The sequence below is a fragment of the Scomber scombrus genome, chromosome 9, assembly GCF_963691925.1.
Source record: "Scomber scombrus chromosome 9, fScoSco1.1, whole genome shotgun sequence".
Lineage (NCBI taxonomy): Eukaryota > Metazoa > Chordata > Actinopteri > Scombriformes > Scombridae > Scomber > Scomber scombrus.
The window spans coordinates 14,125,159-14,144,176 of record NC_084978.1 but is presented as its reverse complement, the minus strand read 5'-3'; the positions used below and the strand labels follow the sequence as shown (position 1 = coordinate 14,144,176).

At 40.7% G+C, this 19,018-nt stretch overlaps 1 protein-coding gene across 1 annotated transcript in view; it reads right to left on the bottom strand.

The window, feature by feature from the left end:
* Positions 1 to 18,632, bottom strand: part of kdrl (kinase insert domain receptor like) — a 43,661-nt gene extending 25,029 nt beyond the window's left edge. Inside the window, exons 1-11 of the mRNA XM_062425929.1 lie at positions 18,127 to 18,632; positions 11,576 to 11,666; positions 10,251 to 10,447; positions 8,606 to 8,733; positions 7,220 to 7,379; positions 6,988 to 7,124; positions 6,718 to 6,889; positions 6,423 to 6,549; positions 6,066 to 6,235; positions 4,449 to 4,605; positions 2,366 to 2,480 (exon numbers count right to left, since the gene is read on the bottom strand). Coding sequence (XP_062281913.1) covers positions 2,366 to 2,480; positions 4,449 to 4,605; positions 6,066 to 6,235; positions 6,423 to 6,549; positions 6,718 to 6,889; positions 6,988 to 7,124; positions 7,220 to 7,379; positions 8,606 to 8,733; positions 10,251 to 10,447; positions 11,576 to 11,666; positions 18,127 to 18,190 — 1,518 coding nt within the window. The 5' untranslated portion in view covers positions 18,191 to 18,632. The remainder of the gene's footprint in view (positions 1 to 2,365; positions 2,481 to 4,448; positions 4,606 to 6,065; positions 6,236 to 6,422; positions 6,550 to 6,717; positions 6,890 to 6,987; positions 7,125 to 7,219; positions 7,380 to 8,605; positions 8,734 to 10,250; positions 10,448 to 11,575; positions 11,667 to 18,126) is intronic.
* Positions 18,633 to 19,018: the final 386 nt, after the last annotated feature.

Genomic DNA, 19,018 nt, shown 5'->3' with positions numbered 1-19,018 from the left:
AGATGTCCCCCTGTGACTTGCATTGTGATTTAACCTTGGGGTGTCGATCACAATCAGAGCAGTGACTTGCTGTTAATGGGAGGTGTGTGTGTGTGTGTGTGTGTGTGTGTGTGTGTGTGTGTGTGTTGTGTGTGTGTTGGGGGGGGGGGGGGGGGGGGGGGGGGGGGGCTGGACCAAGCCTGGGTCTGTTTTATACTCTCCAGTGCATCACATTAATGGAAGGATACATCTGGAGTTTTAAACCTCACTGAGTCTCCTTCAAACCTGCATTACGGATCTGGAGCAGGGGTCCTGTGTGATTTCCTGGAGAGTACTTCTAATGCCACACTCAATGTTGTCATTGCACTAGTTCATTTTAATGGCTTAAATAGACAAAAATAATAAGTTAAATTTGGATGAGGGCCAGACTGTGTGGGGTTCTGCTTAGTGTTCACAGTGACATCTGTTTCTTGGGGGCAGTCAGCCACATCAAAGAGAGTGAATGATGTGGGTGTATTGTCTGGGTGTATGCTTGCCTAAACTTCCTGGGCTTGTAGAGGCTATTGTGCTGACTCTCAGACACAGCTGTAGCCATGAAACAATTTCAGCGTCCCTGTACTTACCCTACAATATACACCACAATAAAAGAATAGGTGTTAAAAATGATATCAAATCGCCTAATTCATGTTGCTATGACATTTACCAAAACACTGATTGAGTGGCCTTATGGTATTATGTTACGGCCATTACTCACCATGATGTAACCCAAGCTCAAAAACAGTCATTTAAACGATTGCGCACAGTCCCTGAGAGGTGACCTGACCAGACGCACTGTGACCTCTGTGCCCACGTCTTCCCCCTGTGTTTTGCTTATATTATAACCCGGGCCAGTCTCCCTCTCAAACTGGGCCTTCTGGGGAGCCACTCAGAGGCCCGTCTCTGACTACGTTCTTATTCACGGGCCAACACGATTTATGTGGGGTGACAGAGAGGAATTCACCTCCAACAAATCCCTCTTCTTTTAAACCACTGCTTGTTATCATTGACCCTTAGTCCCTAACCCTCATAAAGCACCAGCGTTTGGCCACAAGTACTTGTAAAGAAGTGGTGCCTCCCTATTTATGACAGACACATATTAGAACTGATGCCCTGTGAAAATTGCCAAATTTACAATTACTAGGTGAGCCAAAAGTTGGTAGGATTCTGAATTATGTTCTGTACTTAATCAGAGAGTATGAGTCAATAAATCACATAGTTTAGCAGCAGAAAATGCATTAAAACAATGAACAAAAAAGTTTGGACTGAGAACAATAACTAATTAGTTTCTTGCTGAAAACCTGTATGCTTATCAATTTGTGCCCTAACTTGACCTAGTCTGCTTTAAAGGGTTTCTTTAACCTAATCCTATAGACAGACTCTGGCAAGGGACTCGAGGCCTGCTCTTAATTATGTTTGGGGTGAAGAGTTTTAGTAATAGCCTCCCACAGGACATTTGCTGTGTTGTCTACAGTTTCCCTATTGTGTGGCATGATTTGGGTTTGAATGACAAAATGTGTTAGATATTTTCCAAGAAATCTAATGGACTGGTAACAGTAATTTAAACATTTATTTAAAAATAGATGCTTTAGTATTGATTTTGCAGAAAAAACTATATACATATATATTTTTAAGATGACTTAATCTCATAAAATCCATAGATGTGGCATAGATGAGATCTCTATCTACTTAAATGCTTGATCAAATGTTGCTACTACAATTACATCACTGACAATTACAGCAATATGTGTACATGGTGTAATGGTGTAGTGTAAAATGGTAGAGATCTTCCTCCTTATAGCAGGACCTTTGTATCAAAGGAAAACCAATGCAGTTATGCTGGTATGTTAGTTTCTTAATTTATGTTATAAATGTACAGTAATTATCAACATAGCATCTTCTTTTTCAGATTTAGCACATCATATGCGTAAAACCAAGTAATTGCTCCATTTTTTTCTGGATACTTTATCTAAGAACACATTGTTTCTCTGTGAGTGCACCACTGAAAAAGAAAACTGATTTCAAGGGACTGCTAAGGGCCTTTTTATGGGTTTTGGTCACAGTTACATAAGTCAAAATTACTGCAGACAAAATTTATAATTTTCAGTGAAGAGAAATATTATACCACTGCCAATAGCAGGAAAATTGTGTGGATTTATGGATTTCAGATGTTAAATCTGACTTTCAAGGCCCTGGTCATAGGGGATAACTTCTGGAATCTGACCTAACTATTTGTTAAGTCTCTAGACACTCTTCACTTCTTTATCCACCTCTCATATAAATCCTACTGTTGAGTTGGTCACTGCGATCTGTACACCACATTTCACAGTGAACAAAGTATGTTACATACCTTTTTTTTCCCTTGAACCAGTTCAGGCTCGACATTTATGCTCTTAATCCAGTTGTGAGAGTAATTTCCCCTGTCTTCAAGGTGGACCTCGATTGGCTCCGTGTAGAAAATGCAACTGCAGGACAGAAACAATGCAATAAAACTAACCATCTAGACATGTTGTCAGCATGTGCAAAAACACTTTCATATTTTGTTCATTAGGTGTCTTGATGTAACGTTAAAACACATTCTGTCCAAATCATATGATTATAATGCACAACTTATAAGTCTAATAGCCTTAATCCTCTGTTTTTTAAAAGACCATTGTGACTGATCTGATCTGAGTAGAGACCAGGTAAAGACCAGGCTGTCTTGGTTATAGAAGCAAAGCCTTCATTTTACCCCGACCCCAGAACCCTTCACCGCCCGTGGTGGGGAACAATCAGCCTGATGAGAGGAGAGCCAGAGGAGGAAACAGCAACAGCTACAGGAAGGGCTGTGCTGTGCGTCACCTCGTACAGGAAACCCCCTACGTTCTGGCCAGAGGAGATAAGGTTGATCCTACGACCTTGGCGGTCAACAAGGGACAGCTGATAACTTCTCAACCTGATGATAAAGACAACTCCATACTTCTAGCCCACACTCCTATCAGCCTCATTCCATATTCAATGCAGCGAGCTTCCCTCACCTCTAAACCCTCCCCAGACCTCACGTTTCCCCCTATTTTTTTTTTATTTTTTTTACAAACTCCCAATGATTTAGATGAGATATGTTCTTGAAGGGCTGCATGTTGAATTTACAGTGACAGCTACTTTGCAGGGTCAGGGCTCTATAAAACAAACATTTTGCACAATTGGCCTCCCACCAGGCTATAGCTGTTCCTCTCTCTCATTAGCTGCCTGCCACAGCCCAGCCACTGTTTCTAATGCCAGCCCTGATTATCTTTAGGCCTGCAGAAAGAGCTGATTTGACTCAACTAACTCTCTGCTATTATTTGTCGTGATTGTGGCAAAGTGGTGTTTTTTTAAAGAATTTAATACATGAAATAATGGACTGCACTGGTTAAATAATAGCATCTAATGTGTAGCATAATTTAGTCTTCTACTGCAGAAGTCCACTATGTTGTTTTTGCTAATGGTGTTGGGGCCTGATAACCCAACGGTAATGGCCCATTGTTTTCCTGATCTTACGACTCACGGGTCTCCTGCTGTCATTGACGAGCCAGGATCTCAGGGAATGTTCATCTTGTTTGTAGGTTCACTACCAGGCTGGTATTCAAGCACAGTCTCTCATACACTAAGTTCTGTTTGGCTCTGTAACAGCTTGGGGAGTCTGAGATTAATATATCTCCCCACTGTTTCCCCTTCAGCATACAGAGCCACTGACCACAAACGAGAGGGCAATTCACAAGGGCTGCTTTTCTTTGATTAATGTGCCTTATTCTGTGCCAGAATCAATTCAGTTAATGCAGATCAGTTTTGGGATCCCTGGGCTGGACTGGTGGCTCTAGACTATGTAATTTTCTGCTACTAAGTTTGTGATGCTGTTTGTGTTTGAGTTTTGAAATACAACTCAACTGTGGCGTTAAAGTTTTTGCCCTCCAATGTAGCCGTGCAAATTTTGAAAACATGCCTTCATATTTACAGCAGTAGACATATTTGCATGCAAAAACACATGTTGATTTTGCTCAGCCTGAAGAGTAATACATATATAAACTGTGTAAACAAACAAGAGATGAGTGACCTGAATCAAATCTTGAAATCTCCTGTAAACTGGCAGGTAAAACTGAACACAAAGTAACTGAGAGGAGCACCACACTTAATGCAGTATAACTACATGGTCACTTGAGGCATGTAATTGATTTCAAATGAGATTATATTATTCATTGGAGATGTGGTCATACATATTAGATTATGAAAAGTGTGGGAAAAGTTTTATGTACACAGTACATAAAACATTTCTTACACAAAATGTACACTTAACATAAACTTGCCCTTTGATAGGCTTTTCATTTTTCAAGATTGGAAGAAGATAATGGTCCATGAAGGAAGAAAATCTATGTTAAACATTTCAAAGCTTGGGACATAACAAGATGGTGACTCACTCTTTAAGTGTCGACTCTGAGTGACACGGTTGCCAGAACCAAGTGATGTTTGGCATGGGCAACCCGTAAACAGTGCAGGTTAGCTGATGCTGTTTGCCAAACATGTAGGGATGCACGTCCACATTTGCAAGCTCAACCTCCAAAATAGTTGGCTTTACTGTGACAGAGAGAGAGAGAGACACACACACACAAGAAACAGGGGAAGAGAGATAAAGAGTGTGTGAGAAACAGAGAGAGAGAGACAGAGAGAGAGCGAGAGAGAGAGAGAGAGAGAGAGAGAGAGAGAGAGAGAGAGAGAGAGAGAGAGAGAGAGAGAGAGAGAGAGAGAGAGACAACAGGTTAGATCAACCATCCGCCATCCCAACAAAGCCCACTGTGGAATCTCATAATGTCTTTATAATGAGGGACGACAGTCATGATGGATAGCCATGAAAAAGGTGCCATTGACACCAGTTGTCCTTTAGACACTGTGTAGGAGAAGAATGGCAGGATGATTGGCTAGCCTGGGGCTGTAGGTCAAAGATCGACCCCGCTGTGGCCCATGCCCAGGACAGTGATTCCACCATGTGGTCTTTAATCAACAACAGACAAACAGCCTTGTGCCACCTCAGAAGATGTTCCACATCACTTAGCTATTCTCCCCGTTTCTCCCTTTCCAACGGCTGAAATAGTGAAGCTACATGGTGACATAGCTCGGAAAACCACAAAACCTGCATCCTACCACACAAACACACACACACACACCATCATATAGAACATATTCATAATCTGGAGCAGTGTGACAGCTCTAAACAACTGATGAACAAAGTTTAAAATAGTTCCCTAATTAATACCAGGGACCTCTCTTCACTTTGTTTGTGTCAGTGTGTATTTTTTGTCACTCCAATAAATTTAACTTGTTTGAAGCGGGACAGTCAAGGACCATAAATAAAGCTTATAGAAGCCAGAAGGGGTCTGATTTTTCCCTTTTTGGCACACTATTGGGATTCCTAGATAATGTGCAAAGAATGCAATGAAAATAGCTCCACCCCCTTCCCACCCCCCCACCCCCCACTATGGCAAGCATGAAGTAACTGACATACACTTCTCGGCTGTCTTTGGCAATCAGACTTCATCCAAGTTTCCACACAAAATCATAAAGCACAAGCAAACCCCACAAAATGTATAGTCTTTGGTGTTAACAGTTATCAGTAATCTTTACAAGTCATCATAACAATGCATTACATGTTCAAGCTGTATACATACTGTACAGAACATGTTATTTATATGAGTTGCACTGTATATACACATGGTGAGGATGCAAATAAATGCTGTGAACTGGGGGGGGGAGTCTGAAGCGGATGGAGTCTGCGTGCAGAATACAGCCCAAGCAATTTACACACTGCGCCAAGCCCCTTCAAAAGAGCCCCAATAATCAACAACAGCTGCCCCTGCTACGTCAATCCAGCCCTGGAATCAACAAGCCCCCAAATTCCTCTCATACTAGAGCTGCTACCTGCCGTCCAGTGAACTGGGCTGAAGCAGTTATAGTGCTGAGGCAGCCCAAGTCCACAGCCAAGGCACTGCTTTATTTCCTTAGGATAAGCAGTCATTATCAGGTTTATGGCAACAGCTTACCGTGGACTACCAGAGTATAGCTCAGATTCCTGTACAGGCCCACCGCTTGGTTGCCCAGGCTTATGGTATAGACACCAGCATGCTTTTGCTGCAAATCAGAGATGATCAAGTTGAATTCCCTCATCTTGTAACAGGTGGAATTCTTCTCGATAGGGACCCCATCTTTAGACCTAAAAATCATAGGCATGTGAAAGTTTTTACCAATACTTAAACAATATAATAACACAACAATATAATCAAAAGAAAAAAGTTGACTTATAAAGTTATAATTTGAGATTGCTTGCTGCATTTTATATTGGAGGCTCAACATTCACTTTATATTATCTGTAGTTGATGTTGCAATTGTAGTTTACTTACCATGTTTTTATGTCTGGTTTTGGCAGAGCATTGACCATGGGCTCAAAGACAAACTTCCCTCTACCTTCCTTGACAGTCACTGTACCAAGAAGGTCATGCTTATAGGAGATGTTGAGGAATGGATGCTCTGGAAAATTAAATTAATGACAAAAGCATTTGAAAATTCTTCCTTTGTGATAATTCTGTTGTACTTTTATACTTTAAAATAATGATAATAATAATAATAATAAAGAGCTCATGGAAGTCAAATTTTAAATACATTGTCTGATTTTTAATCCATTCAAACCATACTCACCAAAGACCATAACGTTTGCAATGACCGTCTTGTATATTTTGGGTTCAATCTCAGCTTTGCAGTAGTAAGACCCCTTATTCTGCATGGTAATATTTGGCAACACTAAAGCCTTGCTCATTGTAAAAGCATAAGCAGGGTTGTCCCTGGTCTTGTTCGTGAAATGACGATTTTCCTGAGGATGAAAAAAGTACCATAAACTCCACTGCTAAAATCTTTGATAGTACCTTTTACATACTGTAGTGCAGTATCAACAATAAATCCTGAACTCACTTTTTTCCCTGGAAAAACCCAGGTGAAATTGAGTCTTCCATTATAGGTGGTATCTCCAGTACAGTTGAGCATGAGGGTCTCTCCAACCAGCAGAGTAACATTCTCTGGGGTAATCTTCACATTGTTAATAACTACAGCTGTAAAATGGACACAAACACATGGAGACTGTCAAATTATTAAGAAACAGAGAGATCTCTTTATTAATACTGGTCTTAATTTACAACACACTCACTCTTTCTCCTAGGGATGTACATTGACTTGAACTGACGACCATGGGCCATGGTAACACAGATGAACAAACTGTACACACTGGTGGGACCGTAGGGAATCTTGAACCCCACCTTTGGATCCCATTTTATTTCCTTAACAATGTTTTCTGCAAGAGTCGGAATCTGTAATAAAATAAAAAAAAGGTAGAAACATTTTGTCAGTACCCATACGGATGTTTATTAAAGATCACTGAGCCAGACAGACTGAAGTGTAATGCACTCAACTTCATTTAACATGTAACTCATGCTCTGCTGGGCTCAGCTGAGGACATATGTCTGTTAGAGTGAAGGTCTAATTAGCTTTATTGTTTTGTGGAGTGTGACCTCTGTGATCATTTATGCAATGGAGCACAAAACATTGTGGACTTGGAAAAGGATGTACGTGCCTGCTGCTGTTTGTTCTCATGCCAGTTGGGCTGGGAGAAGAGGCAAGGGAAGGGAAGGAAGGAAAGGGAAAAGGAAAGAGGATTGCCAGATTTACTAATAGCAGGAAGGTCACACAACCACTATCTATGCCATCTAAGTCCTGCTGGTGCTGGTCCGCAGTAGGCACTACTCACATGGTCAGATATCACTGCCACAAATATGACAAAACCAAACCCATGCAGCTTTGCGATTGGCATTGCAACTGTGCAGGTGAAGTTGTGCCAGAAACTCCATCCTGTTTATACAGCATTGCAACTCTGTCACCATGGATTTCATGGATGAACTGAGTTGTATTCCCCACAACTAAAACATGAAAAACATTGAGCAAACATTATCACTGAGGGAGCTCTCCTTTGTTGACATGTTTTGCTACATTCTGATAGTATAATGCTCAGAATAAATGATAATCCTCAGGATAAATTATCTGTTCTTTCCTGTGACTGGACACAGCATGTACAGTTTTTTGTAGTGCATTTCCTGATGTTTGTAAGAGAAGTGGCACTAAATTTAGTCTGAGAATCTATTCTGAGAAAAACACTCTTGGAGCACCTTCCTGCTCTTACAGGATGTAGACAGAACGACTCCCTTTGCTGCCCCTGAGCTTCCCTCAGACAAGCCACTGTCCCAGTCTGTTTTTGTGTGCTAGAGTGATTTAACACACAAGGGTGTGAGAACCAGTGAGTCTGAGCCTTAAGCACAGAGTGGAAACATTTATTTATTTTTTCCCGAAGATGACAAGTAAGGATACCCTGCTGTAGTGTTAATACGATATTTCTGTGTGATTTAATTCAAAGTCAATTTCCAACAAAGTCTCTGGAACCCATACAGTGTATTGCTATATACTATACAGAAGTACACTGTTATATGTTATAGTACAATAAACAGAATCAGAAGCTGCAAAGATTGTCTATGTGAGGCCTTACCGCTGACAGCTTTACTTCAGTATCAGGATCGGACGTCCTGCAGGGGATAATGAGTTCGGAATCATGTCTGAAGATGAACACGATGTGAGGTGTTGAATCGTGGGGCTCCACAAATGGTTGCTCAGGATCTGAGAGACAACAAATCAAAAAAGATCTAAAGATCTAGAGATCTACAATACAGGTCAGACAGAAACAGCATTTCAACACAGATGTGACCCCTTACACTTTGTCCTTTGGGATAAACATGTTTTGTCGCAAATTTACAAATGTTGTTAAAGAAGGGTGAAAAAACTGTTCTCAGCAGTGCAATTGAATCAGGGCAAGGTCATGGCATCCAAAACAGAGATCAAATAAAGAGAAGAATCTCAGATCAGTTCATTCTAACCGGATCAGGCAGCAGAGCACAGATAGAGGAAAAAGTCTAGCACTATGTTCCTACTGGGCAACCAGGCATCACACGACTACTGTGGGAACTTCAGGGCTACACAAATAGTCTGTAGTTGGTGTGAGGTCAAGCAGTAGCAGTGTGATAAAGGAACTATTATTTGAAAAGTAAGCATGGAAAATGATCTAATAAACAGCTGAAGGGCTTTGAAAAGAGGGTGTTAGACTAAACACAGGCACAGCAGGCTGCTTGATAGCCAGGCGAACTGGAAACCACATTCACAGATCAACAGGAGAAAGAACAAAGTGCATCCAGCAGTTAGTTTAGTCTGCATGGTCTACAACTATTTCACACCCTTACATTGATATCTCCTGATTATACAATACACATCTAAGCAAAATGGTCTGAAGCTGACTCATCATTCAAAATTTGCTCTCCGATGCTGCCTAGCACAGTCTTCATTTGAATAATACTATAACTGTAACTGGTGCCATGTGACGCTTCAGGGGAGACTTAGGCAAACAGTAGCTGAAGCAGGAAATCACAGTCAATGACCAGGGCTTCCCGTGCAATTACGCTCAACCTTCAACCTCCAGAAGAAACCATAGTATCAAGAACCACTTCCTTTCTCTATCTGTTTCTCTGAGAAAGAAAGCTGTGACACTAGATTAAAGTCAGCTTCCATCATGTAAGGAATAACTGTAGTTCCACTTAGTGCATACAATTGTAGTCTTTTTCTTTCTTTTCTTGTCTTTCCTCTATTTTTTCGTGCTTAAGTGCATGTACTCCAGTTCTTGTACTGTATCTTGTGGAAAATACATGATTGCTTATTGGCCATTTCATTCATTCTGTTAAGTGCCACAGTTTGTGGGTTCAGTTCAACATCAAATCCCCGTGCTGGCGTCAGCAGATAACAATCATCCTGTGAAAACATCAGTCCTATGACTTTCACAAAAACAAACACTGCTAAATCATGTATCAAAGAAAAACAATTCAATTCAAAAAGAAAGAATTTCTTATCTATGTTAAAGTTTGTAGACCAGTTCTTTGTATTTCTAAACAACATTCAGTTTTTCTCATGCTGGACTGGAATGCACTTACATTCAGTGGACTGGAGGGGATTATGACAGTGTTGTAAATATAACAAATACTGTATGGGTTTCTACTCTGTCATAACCACAGTTTAATTGACTGCGTCTGGTAAAAAGTACCTGTATTTTCAAACAATATCAAATGTGAAGAGGGTTTTGGAGGTCTCACCTTTGACATAGATGTAGGTGCTAGTGACGTGGTTTGAGCCATCTCTACAGCTGTACATCCCTGTGTGATTGGCTCTTAAATGTGCGACTGTCAGTTTTCTGCAGCGTGAGCGAGAGTGACGTCTGGAATCACACTGCTGCTCCTTCATCTCTTCTGGTGAAACGGACTGGAATGTCCAGTTCAGCTGGCCATGACCTCTGATAGAGGACAGAAAGGGATAGCGTGAGATTAACTGGCAGACGATCTCTAAAACCAGTCAAGCTGGCTAAAGGTTTGATGACTGAGGCCAATTTGTCATGTCTAAATATGCCTCCACATTCCACACTACTCTGTTAAACATATTTTTTTGGAATTTGGACAATCACAATTACATGACTGTTGATCTGGTCCCCAGAAACAAAGCAATGCATAACCTGGATCTATTTTAAGGAAAATTGTCGCAGCTGGCAATGAACTTACAAGCTTTTTAGTTCAGGATGGCAGCGGCTGCTTCTCCCCTTGGGGTTTTTTGGCTCGATGTTCATTTTTTAGTTTATTTTGAGTTTATCTTAAGTCATCTGATAACTTGAACTTTCGCATGGGAACATGTTTCTCTTGAATGATGTGCACGGCTAACACATTCTTTCCACACAGCATCCATTTTAAAAGTCTCATTAAAGAGATCCCAGAGGAACATCAAACATGTCTTGCATACCACTGCCTATGCCTGCAGAATTTTGGGTCAAACCTCCAGCTCTCATCCAGTGACAGAAAACAAGACAGTATGGGCAAGGCGTCTTAGTGCATGGCCTTGTAGGGAAGCATTGCATTAGATAGATATGAGGTCTTAAACATTCCATGCGGGCCTAAAAAATGATGCAAGGCTCTTTAAATTCTTAAAAAATGTGAATGCAGCACACTTGGGTCCCACCACCCCTAAAGGAAATTGCAATAGACTGATAAATGTGGACCACCACCATTGGCTCCTGGCAATAACTGTCCCGTCTCAATGCAGTCAGCAAGTGTCCACAGGGCCAGCCGTCTATTTTCCCCTCAGCCTTTATGTAATGCATGAGACAAGCCTCTAAACTTTCTTGTTGTTGTGACAGTAAAGAAACAGATTGCTACCTACAGGACTCCTCTCCTTCTGACAGGCCTCTGATAACCAACCAGGAAAAGGCAAGAAAAACTGGGGTCATAAACTTGTTTGATTGCTGCAAAATACATGGCTCCTTTGTCACTGATGGAGAACTGACATTAATGGCTACATGTTACATTTAACACTGACGGTATCAACATATTGTGTTGAATCATTTGGCACTGACACAGGAAGATGTCTTACATACCTGCACGTAAGGTTTAGCGAATCGCCCTTATGAAGAATGATGGGATTCTTATGGGGCTGAATTCTAGGCAAGTGCTCTCTCTCCGAATGTCCTGTTGAATACACAAAGACACACACACACACAATGAGCACTTGGGATGAAAGGCCAGTAAACATACACATTTAAACCATTGCTTTAATGGTGTTTGTCAGTCATTATAGCACTAAACGAGAATGGAAAACATCGTTGGGACTCCCAGTGAACCACTTAATCCCTTGTGCTCGAAGGTTCAATTTGTTCTGGATCTGCTCCTGCCTCCATGCAAGTGATTGTTTACTGTGAGAGCACTTAGGGTTGTGGAATGGACTATGATCTGGGATGAGCAGTTTGTGTCTATGTGTGTGAAGAAAGGAAGAAAGAAAGAGAGAAGGTAGAATAGAGAAATTATCAACATAGGGAGCAGCACCTCTACCACTTTGCCATAAAGGTTATCAGAGAATGAGCATTGTCCAACATGTCCACATGCATTATCCTCTAAAGCAGCTGCTCCTTTCCTCTCTTTTTGAAACAAGTAATGTTTTATTTACTGTTGACCTTGCACTCTAAATAAAATTACATTATTATGGGGAAAATAAGAGGTTGGTACATTCAATTCAAAGATGGCCTCTATTTGGTGTGGTGTCCCTCTCGCAACACAGAAACACTGTGATTATGCCTGCTGTCCAGGAGGTGTCACAGTCCCATTTTTGATTTCCTTCTTTTCACTGAGCTCCCTGAACAGCTTGTCATTGTGATCGGAAAACAAGTTTATTGAGTTGACCCTCCAAATATGGCTGTCTTCAGAGAAACCTTTATTTGTAGGATAGAAGAAAGAAAGACAATAGATGCTGCCAGGCATGACACATTCACTGATGGATACACATGTATATGCACACATGAATGCACACACCCACACACATGCAGTACACAAGTACACCTGCATTTACAAATGCAAGTACACATCCACACACTCAGACAGACAGACAGACAGACAGACAGACAGACAGACAGACAGACAGACAGACAGACAGACAGACAGACAGACAGACAGACAGACAGACAGACAGACAGAAAAGCAAACACTCACACATACACATATGCCTAGTATTTGTCTATTATTCAGAACAGCTGTTGTGCTAAGAATGAGCTGACGGTGCCAGTGTTGGCAGTGGCACTCAATACCGACTTCCTCACAAAATATTATGACATCATTGTTTTATTGTCCAAGGTTATACAGAGGGGAAGGGATGTGGCTCACACTCTTTCATGCTGTGATACCATATACTTTCAGCTGGATATTAAGATCAAAATGAAAGTTCCTGACCATCATACACCACGACAGAATATACAAATCACAAGTTAATAACTATCTGTTGTTGATTTCTACTTAGCAGTGGCACAATTTTCCTCCAAGTGTTCTCATAAAGTTTGTGTTTGTCTTGCCTCTCATCTGAAAACTGGCTGCCAGTTCATGTAATTGAAAAGCTGGTAATGAGAGTTTTGTAGTAATGAAACAAACAGAAGTTGACCCCTGGGACCTTTTAATTACAAATGGCAAAAAGAACTATGTCTTATGCTCTTTGCAAGACTAATTTTTGTATGTTCAACAAGTCAGTTGTTTGACTTATGCTCTGATAAAAATGCAATAAATGTATGAATGTGGGTGTCTGCTTGCATAACACCAATAACAGAACTGAAAACATCATCCTGACCTTGAATTGCACTGGCAGGCAGCTCATCTCTTAAAACTAGTCAATTTTCCCCTACTCTACTCAGTAACACACTACAGATGGATGAATCAGCAGGGGCCCCAAACAGCCCACTAAAAGAAAAAAAAAACATCCCGCGGTTGTCTCTCTACACCCACACCCTCAAAACTCCCACCTGCCCCAGTGCCTGCCCAACACTGACCTCAGCAAGCGTCCCGACACCCCTAACCCCCCATAACAGCTGTGTGTTGCATTCCTCCAGCAGATTGCCTGAAAAATGCCAGAAATTGTGCTTATTGTGTTCAAAGAGGCCTGAAGCTGGTTCTCATTAGGAGCCATTAAGAAGAGGACATGCATGGAACAAACAGAGAGGGGGGTGAGGGGTGGGGGGTGGAGAGAAAGATGATTGACTCCTGGTTCAGTTCTTAAGTCAAATGGGTTTCAAGCCAGTCGCACAGCATCAAACAGATTACTGACACAGGGCCAATTTAACTAAGATTAGACCAGAATTACATTAGTATGTCCTTGTCCTCACTTGGCATTGAACAAAGGAAGTGGCACAGGACACAGTGTTTGGAAAATATTTGTGGTAGGTTCACAACCCGTCAGGAAATAAAGACTACAAATTCAAACAGTTTTGGATTCCAAGATCTACTCTCTATTCTGAAATGTTTGTGGCCCAGATGAAATTTAAATATTTAGCCTGAAAGAGCCAAACAATGACAAAATTCTTAAATTAATCCAAGCTGGAGACAGTGAAAAGTTCAGCAATGCAGCTGAAATTGTTGACCCTAACCTGACTAACCTAATTTCTTACCTTCCATCAAATGTTTTTTTTAAAGGCTATAGGCTGATGAATAAGTGTTTTGGGTTTTTTTGTGTTGCTATTTATTACAGATTAATATTATGTAATTTCTACCAATTCTGGATTGATTTTCAGCCATCTGTTTTGGTACAACATTACAACAACTTTACAGATCTGAAGGTTGGGTATAAAATAAACTGTAACAGTCGCAAATGTTATGTAAAACAAGAAGAAGCTGAGAGAAATTGTGACTAGAGGGGAAGGACATTATGAGTTGGCATGAACTATTGGCAAGAAGAAGAACACTTTACTGTAAGAGATGACTGTGCCGTCGCAGACGGAAACCCCAAGTCACAACCCTTCAAGTTTGGGGAATAATGTGCGGAATTCCCATTTCTTTTGCAGAGGTTACATTTCATTTCCCCAAACTTCCCGTTGTGCCATGAAACAACGTGAATGTCTTGAGAGTTAGGCGGAGAAGATCTTTTTTTGGCGTTTTCAAGGTAAAAGTAACAATACAGCATTGATGACTCCTTTGTTTAACCTTGCCACTTTATTTGTTATAGTTCTGTGACAACAAAGGACATGGAAATGGTGGAAAGTGAGTGAGTAACTGTTTAACAAAAGAGTGAATGGTCATTGGCGGTGGGTCATCTTCACTAGGATAGGACCATGGCGCCAGGAGCGGCACAGTAGCGAATGGTTACTAATCTTTGGCAACTAATGAGATGAGCTTCCTGTGCTAGTCCACTGAGACAGCATGCAATCTGTTGAGCCTTGGGAAGCATTGCACTATACAGATTTTTAAATGTTCTCTCAATAATTAGTTGTGAGTGATCTTTTAAAAGGGATATGCTACTACTCTTAAGCCTGTTAAGGAACTGGACAGTAAAACAAACTAGATGCTTTATGTCCTATGCATCTGAGTTTAGCATGTTAAAGAAATTACACTTGTCACAGTGTGATTGCTTCAGGTGGCAGTGCAGCTATATGCTGCTGCTAAAGTGTTTCATGCCAGTGACATTTTATAGTAAGTTGACTTTGCGTGGATATTTTCAAGACAAACAATGTGAGACAAATTCACAGAAGGCTCAAAACTGGTGGCAGATTTACAACTCAAAGTTGAAACCCATGACAAGACTTGGGTCTACCTGCCAAAATAAGGTGTCGCCACTACTACCCTAGCTGTGCTGCAGAGTCTGTGTGTCTTGGACTACTCTCCCTCATAGAGGCCTTTTGAAGCCCCTCCACTTTGCCAACAGCAAGGTTAAGACAACAGTTAGAGAGAGTGCCCTTTTTATTAGCCGTATATTAGCCTTTCGAGGTTTGGAGGCAAAATGCCCCAGACTCCCCTTAAAAAAAGCAAAATAAAGGAACATCTGGCCATGATGGGTGGCCATTCTAGGTTATATAAAGTTGAGTGCAGCCAACAAACAGGAATCTCCTGCATGAGATTCTTAAGTGGTAAACCTGAAAGATTCCTGTTCCATAATGTACGATTAAGACTAGTAGTCAGACAGAAGCTCCTTGAAATTGAAATCTTATGCAGGATTTAAAGAAAATATATTGCTGGCTCAGAGTGGATATTTCTAGGATGGACCAGATGCTTCTTTCATCCTATAAGAACTGCTACACAAAACAATTTTTACAGTTAAATATCCCTGTGTGAGGAAACTTTTTCAGCTGTGCTGGTAAGTCTGTCAGTCCAGGTGACTGTTTGTGAATGTGTTTTTGCTTGTGCTGCCTGCATGGACTCAGACATACTGCCAGTGAGCAATGAGCCCCAACTGCACTTGGCTGACCTTTCATCACTCCCATTTTTCATTTCATCTAAAGTGTCTAAGGAGGAAAGAATGACTCCAAAACCAATAATGCACATTGACTACTTCTGACATCATCAAATGAAATTCCGGTCCTGATTGTAGAAAAACAAATGGCTGACTGATACTGTACAGACTGATAAGGAAGAACATGACGAATAAAAGAAAAATGAATTTTATTACAAACAAGAAAAAAGGCAGTTTCCAGTTTTAAATTCAGTCGCCCCTTCAATCATTACTTCCTTGAATCATAATTTTGCTTCATGTGTGTTCCCAGAATTTGGTCTGAACCATGAAACACCACCAGTTCAAATTATGTCTACCTACATATTGAACCACTTTGGGTTTGCCTCACAAATTATTATAGTAAATATGGATTATATTATCTGTGACATTTTACAGATACAGTTCAGTAAAGTGATAGGCAAAAGTCTTTGACCCAAACACAGAGCAGCAAAAAAGAAGAGTGAAAAAAAAGCATAAAAGTGCAGAGAGCTGCACAGAAGTTCCCTCTGTAAGTCTGAGCCGTGACGCTCAAATTGGTGTCAAAAGGCCACTGAAGCAATGCACTTGACCTGTGCTCATTTCTGAGTAAAAAGCAGACACAAGTTAAATATTAACAAATTATGAGATGGCCCAGACTACCTTTTGGATAGCTTTTTTCTCCGAATCACTGATATGATTATCATAAAGCAGACCTGAGTGCAAATGTAAAACCAGCAAAATATGTCTCAGTAAAATGATCAAAGCCTTTATCAGTGCAATTCTAATTTATATCCAAACTATAACTTTAGTATCATGACACTGCAGAATCAGACGGGATGCAATCTGAATTTTAAATTTAGTGGCAAATCTTTTTTTTTTTTTTTCACTTGCAGTTCTGTGCTTTAATTACCAGGATAAATTTGTGACACACTTCAGCATAAATAAAGACAGCTTGATGTACCATCAATAACCTAATGGCTCTACCAGTCAGTGACTCCTGTGCAGAAACAATGCTGCCCTTTCCTCCCTGCTATTGTTTTGTAGATGGAGACTGACATAGCTCAATATTAGCACAAGGAGATTCGGGAAGAAATCTTTGCTCAGGTAGCATGTCACATTTCCGTGACCTTTACTAGCCAGAACAATTCCAGGCTGCCTTTTCCCCTATGTCCGCTTCCTCCTTGTGTCTTTCCCACGCTTTGTGAGTGGACAGTGAAGGAAATCTACTTAAAAACATTGTAGACAAAGCTACATAGGCTGAAAGTGTGTGTGTGTGTGTGTGTGTGTGTGTGTGTGTGTGTGTGTGTGTGTGTATGTGTCTGAGGTGGGGGCAGGGGGTGGATGTGAACAGTATTTCCTTTGTTTGGATAGGCTGTTTATTTGGAAATGGTGAGGAAGGCTTTCTGTGTACCTCAGTGGCACATCAGACCTGGCACAAGGTGGAGGAACATCCACCTTTTATCATTGTGTTTTGTGGAGTGTCACTGAGACAATGACGCTGTTTGCGCCATCAGAAGAAACATGCATTCTCCTCTCGAGATGTTTAATCCTCTTTGCTCGCTGATAACAATTGCTGGAACAAAACATTTTTTCACAATGTACGACAGAGGCTGATTTGTAATATCTCAAATAACACATCTTAAACTAGCACACATTATTATTTCATTAAACTCAGTTACACTCACAAAAAATGATAAAGTCTACTAATCTGTTACATTACATATACCTGTCAAGAGTCCTCACATTTTATTAACTTGTCAATAATCATCCACTTACAATAGGACAAGACTACCTCTGGCGGCCAAATTTAGAACTACATGTCTAATGAGGTTTTAACCTGTTGAAACATAATTATTCTAAAACATGCAATAGGGTATTCCACTATGATATTTATACACAATTTCAGATGTTCCAATAAAGCTCAGGTCAAACAAACACTGCCCCAGAAATCCAAGCCTCGCTTACAATTTGATATAAAATAGGAGAAATAAGAGTATCATTAACAGGCTATAGCCTTTTTTTTCTTCAAAAGGGCTGATGTCATTACTTTGTTTTCTAATAACTGGTGGTTGGTAACATGAATTGGCCGTGAAAACGATAAAAACTCAGATATTCTTTGAAACTGATCTAATAGTCAAACTGTGCGGTGTAAAAATTCTGGTCCAAAAAATTACTACGCAAAACTGATCAGCATAAGAATAAATGACGTCTTACCGTTTGTGAGCGATGAGCAACACAAGATGATAGCCAATTTGAGGCAGTCGGATGGGACCATCATGTCAACTCTTCACCAAAATCCAAAACGTGTGTGAGAAATTAAGTTATAGAGTCCCTGGCAGACGCTTATAAGTCCGGGTGACTGAAAAAAAAAACTTCTTTATATCGGTAAATCGATTAGTTCTTTTCTTTTCTTTTTTTTTAAAGGCGCCTTGTAATCCAACAACAATCTTCAGGTGTACATACAACAAACGGCTGTGATTCTCTCGGATCCCATGACGCGTCTCGCAGGGGAGCTCTCCTGCGCAGCTGGATGGTCCAACTCCCGATCCCGTAATGAGCAAGCGGGTGTATCGCTGTATCTTAGGGGCAGGTGCTCGAAAATCAAAAAAGTTAGATGAATATAATTTGATGGAAGGAGTTAAAAGATGTTAATTGAGTCGTATGTCAGTTTCTGACTAGTGACCGGTGTAACCCACTAAAGCGGGATCAATCAGCCACTGGCTTTCATGCGCGCCTTTGACAATTTCTCCTCCCTCTTGCCTCTGTGCCACACTCAGTCCATGCGTGAGGCACGTTTTATGGAGACGCGGGGGAAGGACGCAACGTCACTTTTTTTTTGGGGGGGGGGGGCAAACTCCTTACTTCGTTCGACCGTGAAGGAGATCACTACAGTATGAGAAATAAGTATCTATGATAATCCTTTAATCACATTTTGTCCTTTAAGAGTCAGAACAATATGAACAGTCACTACTACAGAATTGTTTCAGTGATACCATTAAAAATAAAAATATGCAATAAAAAAATCCCTAATTATACTTATCTACAGAGGAAAATCCCACTCTAACTGAAGTTAACCTAAATGGTATTTATCGAAACATTGTTTAAA